Genomic DNA, 10048 nt, shown 5'->3' on the forward strand with positions numbered 1-10048 from the left:
GATAAAAAGGCAGCATTCGTTTTTATTTTAGAGAGGAAAAGGAGGGCGGAAAAAAGGGACTGAGGTGCGTGGCGAGGCCTGGGGGAGGCGAGAGAACAGGAGAGGAGGCCGCTGGGACAAGAGGGGCTTTGAGAGCCGAATTTCCTATTTGGGTACCAGGCAGGGAAGGTAGGTGTAAAGAGAGTGGGGGCTGGACGGGAGTCCCCCGGAGGGAAAGTGTGTGTGTGTGGTATTTTGCTGCCAGGAATAATGACCACACCTCCAGGTCTTCGAACACAGTAAATCCAGGGCCACAGCCGAAGCCTGTTTGGAGGAGGTGTGATGAGGGGCCTTGTGCAGAGAGGACAGTCCCTGCTTTCCCAAGGGACAGGCCCAGCGCATAGTAGGCACACGATGAAAAACAGCAGCTAACTTGTCAGGCTGTGCTAAGGATAAGAACTCTGCCAGATTTGTTGCATTTAATCCTTGTAACAATCAGGCGAGCCTTTGGGTGGGGGTGGGGGGTACGACACCGAGGCGTGCATAGGCTAAGTGACCTGGCCCCTGGCAGCACAGCTGTTAGTGGCAGACCCAGGATTCAAACCTACATCAGCCCGAATCCAAAACCCACGTCACAATGACTTAGATTTGCCGGTGTGAGACAAAGTGGTTCGGCTTCAGCACAGATGGACCTGATACCTGTCTGGAGGACGGGCAGGTAGGTTTGCCGGCCATGGAGTGCGGGGCGGCCTGTCCCAGACTTGTCTCTCACAGTGGACATAGCAGCGTTTCTTTACCTCTCAGGACGTAGCTGAGGCCTTTCGGTGGCAGGAGTCTGAATTCCTAGACCCTCTCCGGGGTAGGCACTCATGGCGCGTTTGTCTCTAGCTAACCCCTCTCTCCTATGCTTCCTTAGGGGACCCCCGGCAGGCCCCAAGCTGGCAGCCTTGGGCCAAGTTACTGGACTGGCCAATAGGATTTGTTAAAGTCCCCCAAATTCTCGTTCTTCGACAGAGGAAATAAACAGTCTTGAGGAGGGGGAGACCAACAAGGCCAGTTAAAGGTTTTAACGGGACCCTTACAACACACCTAGAAATCTCTACTGGACTCTGAAGAACACCGTGGAAAAACATGGGATCCTTGGTCCCTGTGGTGCCCCCGGTGGGGGGGGGGGTGATAGTGACAGGACATTGGACATTCGTGGTCCAGCATGTGTGTGTTCCTTTCCTGTTCATCTCCAGCAGAGGCGAAGCACGCCAGGGCTGTCAAACTCCGTCAGGCTCCAAGACCGCACGAAGGACGTTTTTGCTTCAGGCGCTATTTTTACTACTACTTAACATCTATATACTCAGAAGTCACCGGAACACACCCTAATCCTCACCCAAGGATGAGATTCAGATTCGACAAGCCCAGCCTTCTAAGAAAGGCTGCGGGAAGCCGGGTTCTCAAACCCGGAGACCCCACGTGTTCCGTGCTCAGGTGGAGCTTAGGGGAACCGGTGCTGTGGATTAACGCCTTACGGAGCTGTCTGCTGGCTTTTATTCCTACACCTCATTCTGCTACCAGATTGATAACTAAGCCCCTGTAGGAGCACGAGGGAGCTACCCTCCTAGGGACCCTTCCTCCATTTTTATAGGTGAAGAGTTGAAGCCACTAAAAGGGCTCATGACAACCTGACAGCCAAGCCTCGTTTTCGGGGTGGGTGGGTCAGATGGCAGGCTTGTGGCTCCTTAGGGAGATGGCCAAGCGGAGAAGGATGACGGGTCCCGTGGCCAGCTGTGGGGGTGGCTGGGCCCCCTACCACGGAAGGGACTGTGGGTTCCAGGCAGCTGCCCCACTGTAGAATCAGGCCACATTTTGCAGGGCGGCCAACTCCTTAGTCTCTTTGCCATCTAGCCTGATGGCAGAGGCCAAGGCCCACACTTCTTCAGGCTTTCCCTGTGAGGAGGAGGAGCCCTGGAGCCTGGCTGGCCCACAGTCTCCTCCCCGCTTCCGCAGGGCACCCTGGGAGAAGGTAACCAAGTAGGTTAGTAACGAAACACAGCCCACAGTGCCTGCGCTGACAGCCCACCAGCCTCCCCAAGCAAGCGCAGGGCTCAGGGCTATGCCTCAGTGGGCCCTGTGTGCTCTTTGCTGCTTGCAGGCGACCCTACATCCTCCACGGCCAGCCCCCTCCGCCACCACCATGCCCCGCGTGCCCAGACCTTTCCTGGCGGCTGAGCCTGCTCTGGGCACCATTCCTGGTGCCATCCCAGGGACCCACGGGCAAGTCCAAGGTAACGTGCTCTGTGAGACACAGTGGGCAGTGTGGGTGTTTGCCTTCGATGGAGCCCAGCTCACACCCTGGGTCTGGGTCTGGTCTGGGGCGAGGCAGACGTGAGGGAGGCACTCTGGCCTTTCAGCGCCTCCTAAATCACCCCCGACGGAGCCACTTAACTTCCGCACGCTCGGGCTGCCACTGGCTGTGTCCCCAGAGATGAACTACAAGTCATAACATCAGAGGAAGGTCTGCGTAAATCTTCCCCGCTCACGAGACTATAGAAAATTGAAGATGAGAAGGCTGTGAACGGCCGTCCAGTTCGACCTCCTCATCCTGCAGCTGCGCACACTGAGGCCGGGGGGCGTGTGGCCAGCCCGACCCCCACACAGCTGCTCCTGGCGGGGTTGCGCCCCCTCCCAGGGCTGTGGCACCCCGTCCCACTCAGTTGTAGCACCCTTCAACTTCCAAAGACATCCGAGGAGAACTCAGCCTCCAGCACCTTCCTCCTCTTACATGTATTGCTTCCAGCTGCTGGGACTCTGCACTTCTGAGAGGGGGTGGCCCGCCGGGCCTTGAGGGTCAGCGTTCAGGGAATGCTGACTGACGTGCAGGGCGGGCAGGTGACTGGAGGCCTAATTGCCAGCCTCCTCCCTGGCACCTGGGGATCTGTCATTCAAGTCCCTGGGTTTGTGCCTTCGGCAAAAACCAACCCACAGAGTCGGTTGCTAACTCCAGTCACTTGAATGTTGGCCCTCGGGGGAGGGAAACCAGAGGAAGTGCCGTGTGTCATCTGGTTGGCCTTGGAGGGAGGCAGTCTGGGCCCCACGGAATGCAGCCTCGGGGACTTCGGTGCTCTTGGGGGTCCCTTAACGGACAGGTTGCAGAGGAAAACTCACACAGCCAGGTGTTCTTGGCTTTGTCTTTGCCTGGCGAAGGCCCTTGGGTTGCAGGTAATCCACCTGAGGTTACGGAACCACGTGGATTAAGCCGTGTCTCAGGCCCAAGGACAGCTGGCCGCTAGGGCCGCAGGCCGGGCTCCTCCTCCAGCCCTCAGCCCTGCTTTGCGTTTCCCTGTGCCACAGACTCTCCTTCTTCGCCGCGATCCTTCATCAGCTCCACGGTCACATTGCTTCTCGCTCCCGACATACCTTAGGGGCTCGAGCCATCTGTGGTGGACGCAACGAATAAGACGAGGCCAGACTGCAAAGTACAACGGGAGACCCCCCCAGAGTTCCGGCGGACACAAGGGGAGCCACTTTGTGGGACAGGCCGGGATAACGAGGGGACGCTTGAGAAAGAGCTCTGGGACTCTCAGGGGACATGTCTACGACTTGGGAAGGGCGGGCCTCTCGGAATGTCCCTGCCTGAGGCCTGTCCCCCCAGCTCTGAGAAAGCCCCCTGGGAGGGATATTGTTGGGAATTCGAATGAGAGAGTACTTAAGAACCTTCTCCTGTTCCAAAGTGTTGTGAGGTGGTCACGGGTCGGGTCACCTCTTTCCCGTTTAAACATTTTCTAAGTGGGCCGAGTGGAACGGTTTTTCTGAGTGAACATGTTTTCCGTGTTTTGGACGGGATGACGGGATTCGCTCTGTAGAGACGATGCCCGTTTTCTGAACCGTGGTTTGGAAAGTGCGAGATTCCGAGGAGGAAGACTTTGATTTCCTGGGAAACGCGTGCTGTCCTCGGAGAGCATCTTAAGAGAGACCAAAATGTACAAAACGACTTTTCTTATTCACATGTCCACCCTGATAGATAGTCATGAGTATCTTTCTAGACAAGGCATGGCGTCTGTTCCAAAGAGGATGGTTTTAGCACTAGGTGGCTGAGAAAGGAGGTGAATTACCCCATGGCACTCAGTGTAGGTCACCGGCAAGGACTTAACCCTGTCGTGGCCAGACAGCAGGGTAAACGAGACCCTTTTTCAATGAGGCAAAGTTTTCTTTTTGAAAACAGCACTAAAAGTTGAGTGTTGACACAGAACTGGGCGAATACTGAACACAGGGGCCTGTGTATTTTATAAATTAAAACAAAAGACAAGCTAACGGTGCTTGGAGAGGACTGTGTGTTTCTCATTCAGGGGGAAAAGGGACAAAACATCAGGGTGGAGGGGCTCCAGGCACCTTCTAGCGAACATGTGCAGCACAGACTCACTCTCCTGGACCTGAACACTCAGGAGCAGAGACGTGGCCTGAAAACGTGTCACGGGAATGTGTGCCCGTTTCTTTGGCTGCGCGATGAAATTTTTGCTGCCTAGAAGCGTCAGAGGTTGGAATGTCACAGCTAGTGTTCTGGTACCCTAAATAAGTAGGAAGTCTTCCGTGGAATTCTGATTTTTGAACATGTATTTCAAAAAGCCAACACAAAGGCCCGACCATAATCTCAGCACATGCAAACGACAGAAACGGAGCGGCTTGGAAGCTACGTAAAGGGTGAACCTTCTCTCTCCCCGACAGCGGCCAGATTCTCGAGCCAGTGTCGTGACAAGAGCAGGAAAGCCTCCGGTCGTTTGATACTAATTCCAGAACCTTCCCAGGAGATGAATTTATAGGGAAATAGGATCAGTGAAGCCAGAGCAGACCCGAACTGGGAAACTGGGAGGCTCCTATTATTTTGTCCTGGAACACAGGACAATGCATGTTCTTACCTGGGCGTCAGCACCAGATGGTGGCTTTCCTGTGGGTCTGGCCTTTGAGCCCGATCAGGGCCTTGCTCTCCTGGGTCCTCTGTGCCCTACAGGGTAAATTAGTGGGATGGAGACAACTAATGGGCCAGTTGGAGCAGTTCCCATGCATTTTCTTGTTTACGCTTTGCTGGCCTCTGGCACCACTGGGCTTCCAGGCCTTTAAGGACAGGGACACATCTTGTCAGCATCGTATTCCCAGCAGTTATTGACTGTTAATTATAAAATGAAGCGAACAGGTCCAAAGGAAGCAAGCCCGCATTAACCCCCTCCTGACCACGGGCTTAAGTATGGGGGCCTGGTTTGCTTCCTCCAGTTCGTCCTGGATTTTCAAGGAAAGGGCCCAGAGAGTGCTTGTTTCCTGTCACCTGAAGCCTCAGTTCTGAGGCGGTTTTGGGCAGGAGGGCAGGGTGTGGTCCTCCCCTCCCCAGAATCTCCCAGACAGTGCCTGGCTCCCTGGAGACGCCCCATAACAGTCCTTAAATAAAAGAAGCGATGGCTACGGGCAGACTCGCGCTGGCCCGCTGCCGTCATTGCCCAATAAGTGGGCCTCTTTCAAAACAGGACAGGTTAGGAAACTGCAGTTCCCTAAGGGGAAAAGCTGTTGGGGCGGCAGAGCAGGCCTTTCCCCCTAGGCTTTCTGGGGCGGGGCCACGTGACTTCCCGGGGTCCCGGTCCCCGCACGGACCCACGCCGGGGGTTTGGAGGGGACCGGGCGCCGCTGGCCTCGCGGCTCAGATGACCAAAGGCCCAGGAACAGGAGCCGGCAGTTCCTCCCCACGTGACGAGGCGCCCCGAGCGCCCCACCCCCAGCCGCGCAGCCACCAAGTGTCTCAAAGGTGAGGGCCGCGGCCGGGGACCGCAGAGGCCCCGCCCCGCCCCGGCCGCCCCTCCCCAGGCGCCTCCATTTGGTGACTCCGCCGTTGGCTCGGGTGCCAGCAAAGAGACACCTGCCGGTGGAAGGCGGCAGTGCGGGTCCCGCGGGCCCTGGCGACAGCATTCTGGTTTGGGAGGGCACGCCTTAAGATCCGTCTTTAACAAGCCCCCCGGGTGGCTCCGGGGTTCGAGAACCCCTGGATCAGGACCTGGGGACTGGAGCAGCCTGCGGGGCGCTCCTAGCCCAGGGAGAGCGGGGTCCGCGCCGGAGAATCAAGGGCAGTGAATAAAGGTGCACCCCTGACGGGCCTAGGAGGGCAACAGCGCCCCAGAGAGCGCCAAACGAATGACATTTGATCTCGCTGCGTTTAGTGTGATGGCAGGGCATCCACGGAAGCTCCTCGAAACAGCTGGAGGTCAGAGGTGGGGAGCAGGGAAGGGGTTTCCCCAGTGCGTGGAGACGGGAGGAGTGGCCAGCTCCCTGAGGGAATAAGCCTAGTGGCCTGTGACCCGACAGAAGACGCGGGGGCATAAAGTCCAAGAGCTTAACGGGGAGAGCTGGGCACAGAGAAAGGAAGACGGGGCCAGCAAGGTCCTGGGGCAGAGAAGGGCCAGCTGGAGGAGAGAGACCCTCAGGCACCGGCTGGCCCTGGGCAGTGTCTTCTGGCCCCTTAGAGGCCCGTGAAGCATATATGCTCAGTAAAGAGCATTTACAGCAATAACAAAACGTCAACGTGCATCTCACAGAGCAGAGGTACCGATTCGTGACATGTCTGTGGAAGGTATTTGGGGGTCGGAGAACAGTTGTCATTTCTGTACCATCCTTGCCAGAGATGTATAAGCTCAGTGCAATCATGAGAAAATAGCAAACAAACCGAAGTGGAGAGACATTTGACAAACTGAATGATCAATACTCTTCAAAAATGGCAGGAAGAGACAGACGAACTGTCAGGGGTTCAAGGAGACTGAGGAGAACTACTTAAATGCAGCCCCGGGGGCCTGAGAGGATCCTGGAGCAGAAGCGAGACATTCGTGCAAAACCAGGGTCTTCCGTTTGGTTGACAGCATTGCACCAGGGGTGACTTTCTGGTTTTGACACTTGGTTATGTAAATTAAACGGTTAACAGGCGGGGCAGCTGAATGAGGATGTCTTAGTCTCTTGAGGCTGCTGTAACAAACTGCCACAGATTGGATGGCTTCTATAAACAACAGAACTTCATTCCTCACAGTTCTGGAAGTCTGAGATCATGGCAGCCGCCGGTTTTGTGTCCAGTGAGGGCTGCTTGCTGGTTCATAGGTGGAACCTTCTTGTTATATCTTAGGGGCTGGGGAACTCTCTGGGGCTTCTTTTATAAGGGCACTAGTCTCGTTCATGAGGCTCCACCCTCATGACCTAATCACCTCTCGAGACCCCGCTATCTAACACCGTGGCATCCGGCGTTAGGGCTTGAACATATGAATTTGGCGGCAGGGCAGGGGGGAAGGGATACGAGCATTCATACCGGAGCGAGGGATAGATGGAAATCCTCTGTGCTATTTTTGCAACTTCTCTGTAAGTCTAAAATCAGTTCGAAATAAAAAGTTTAAAAATAAAATGTATTTTTGTATACGCGAACTAGGGGCTTTGGGTGGGACGGTGATTCATGATGCACAACATGGCGAGTTTTGGTGATAAGAGTTTGAGAGCCACAGTGTCTGGGAGAGGAGGGCACGTGGACCACGCAGTGGGGGCGAGTTCCTGGCGCTGAGGTCCCAGAGGGTTTTGTGGGTGCTGTGGGGGAGGGCGAGAAGTTGCAGGCCACAGGCTGTGGTCAGGGAGGGGGCCGGGTTTTTACAGTGCCTTCAGGTGATTAGATGCAGGCCTCCTGTTCTGATGTTTGATAATGGCAGTGGATTCCAGATGGGGGTGGGAGAGCAATATTCTGACCCCAGGAAGTCTGAGAGGTGGGTGGGCACGGTGGATGTTGAGGCTGTCACAAGGCTATCCTTGTCGGGGAAGTCACATGCCAGAAAGAGATCCCCTGCTACCTAGGGGAGAGTAGCATTTGACCGTTTAGGTCGTCTTATTTCTTCGATTTTTTTTTCAGATCCCTGTTTCATAATTTAAGTTTCATGATGGACGTTGTGATTGAAGACCCATTTCATAATCAAGTTTCTCTGGATCTTCAAGATCCTTAGGCAGGTAAGTGTCCCTCTTTCACAAGAAACCCTTCAAGCAACCTGGAGGAGTGGAAGGCTCTGGAACTCGGTGGCTTCTAACCTGCCTCGCTGAGGGGTTGACTTAGAGCAGTGATTCTCCGCGGTGGAGGGCAGCATCCACCCCAGGAGACATTTGGTGACGTCTGGAGGCATTTCTGGGTGTGTGTGTGTGTGTGTGTGTGTGCGCGCGCGCGCCACTGGCATCTAGTGTGTAGAGGCCAGAGATGCTGCTAAGCATTTTACAGTGCACAGGACAGGCCCTGCCCCACAAGGGACAATGGTCCAGCCCCGCGTTAGAGGAGGTGAAAATGTAAAGCCCGTTGACGGTTAGGAGAACGGCCTGGCTGCTTTTCACAAAACAAGGGTATTAAACTTCGTTTCTTGGCTTGGTTTCAAGTGGATAATTATAACCTGCCTACCTTCAATTTACACTTTAATTTTCAGTGGGCATCTTTCCTCAGTTCATGCTTAACAGGCTCAGAGCGGCTGTGTTCTTGACAACAGGGCCATGTTCTGTGCTCAGGTCGCTTACAGGTCAACGGTGGGTAAAAGGTTTGGTCTTGAAGTGATTTGAAATCCTGGGAGACAGTGTGAGATCAAAGGCAGGAAAACAGGAACTCGGAGCGCTCTCTTCATTATTCATTATTAGTGATATTTCAGCACTCATCTGGCCACTCTGAGGATCCCCGTGGGATTCCCATTGGCACGAAGGTCAAGATCAGATTTCTGGCCTCGGGTTTGACCAGAGGCCGCCCGGAATGAATCTGCTGGCCGTTAAAGGCAGAGGACGCTGGCTCTGCAGCTCTGGCGCCGGCTCCCAGCGCTTGGGAGAGGCTGCTTTGCCCGGCTTCAAAGCAAATCTTCAAGCTTCTGTTTACACTCGCTGTTCCCATATTTAGAACAGAGCAGCACATACTTGTCTGTAGCTTCGAGGCAAGAGCAAACGCTGAAGGTATTAAATGCAGTCTTTGCTCAAGCAAACGGGACAGCCCAGAAGAAGGCCAGGGCAAGGCTCCACCTCAGCGTCCTCACATTTTAAAGATTATAGTCATTCGGGCTGGCAAGATTTAAAATCAGAAGTTGGGCTGCGAACTAATGGACAAACCCACAATGACTTTTTCTATAAGCCATGTAGATTAGTTTGTAAAACTTGCTGTGGGGTTTTTTTTTTTTTTTTTTAAGCATTCTAATGTAAAACAGGCCTGGACAGCTACAGACAGGTATAAAAGGAGCAGGTTTTCTTTTTTTTTTTTCCCTCTGTAAGTTTTTTGTTGTTGATGTTCATTTCCCCCAGAATTTCTGCCTTTAGAGAGATAGTATCAGCCTCATCCTTAGTAACCTGGAATGTTGGCCAGGTGTGACTTTTGGGATTGTAAGCAGTGATATGTGTTGCTTCTCTGTTTGACGTGTCTTTATAAGGAGATTTGGGACTTCTGGCAAGATTCTCTCTTAAAGATCAAGATGGTTTCATAGTCCAAGTGCTGCCTTTCGAACGAGGAGCAGATACTGTGTCTTTAATTTGCTTTTTGCTGGCTGACTCATCCCCACTCTCTCCCCTAGGCCCTTGGGGATGTTTTGAAGGTGCTAGGTGAGGTGAGAGGCAGACATTTTAGCCACAGGGTAGAGTTTGTCTTTGCAAATCAAACTGGTGTGTGCCGGGCAGAGCTTGTGCCCCTGACTCCTGGTTGGGAAGAATCGCAGCATAATAAGGGTTAATATTTATTGGCTATTTAGTATGTCCCAATCGAGTCCATGTTTTCCTGCGGAATGACGCATTTGAGCCTTGTCACACGTCCTGCAGGTAGGTGCTACTTAACGCCTCTATTTTATAGCCGAGGAAACTGAGGCCTATGAGGCGGGGCCTTTTACCTAAGGTCACAGAGCCGAAAGCCTCCACTGGGATTCGCAACCAGCCATCTGTCTCTAGAGCCCTGGCCGTTGACATTTTCTCAACAAACGTGACCTAAAAAACACTAATAATATTAGCACGTGATAATTGCTTCGTTTGTTTGTTTTTTTTTTTTACATTCATTACCTCTTTTCACATCCATTAC

The 10048-nt window shown here is 53.8% G+C and overlaps 1 protein-coding gene across 3 annotated transcripts in view; it reads left to right on the plus strand.

Annotated features, from left to right (window-relative positions):
* The window catches only part of LOC120602326 (uncharacterized), a 36809-nt gene that overhangs the window by 3354 nt on the left and 23407 nt on the right, over window positions 1-10048 (plus strand). The window contains exons 1-3 of one of the 3 annotated variants that reach the window (XR_005652695.1): window positions 7-168; window positions 3393-5758; window positions 7883-7977. Coding sequence is in view for 1 of the 3 variants with exons in the window: in XM_039862508.1 (XP_039718442.1) it covers window positions 666-697; window positions 2123-2255; window positions 3393-3668 (441 nt within the window). In the remaining 2 variants the exon portion in view is untranslated. Of the gene's footprint in view, window positions 1-6; window positions 698-2122; window positions 2256-3321; window positions 5759-7882; window positions 7978-10048 lie in introns of those variants that run through there. The other 2 variants (XM_039862508.1, XR_005652694.1) reach the window with 2 other exon arrangements.

This window comes from Pteropus medius, unplaced genomic scaffold (genome assembly GCF_902729225.1).
Source record: "Pteropus medius unplaced genomic scaffold, Ma_sr-lr_union100, whole genome shotgun sequence".
Classification (NCBI taxonomy): domain Eukaryota; kingdom Metazoa; phylum Chordata; class Mammalia; order Chiroptera; family Pteropodidae; genus Pteropus; species Pteropus medius.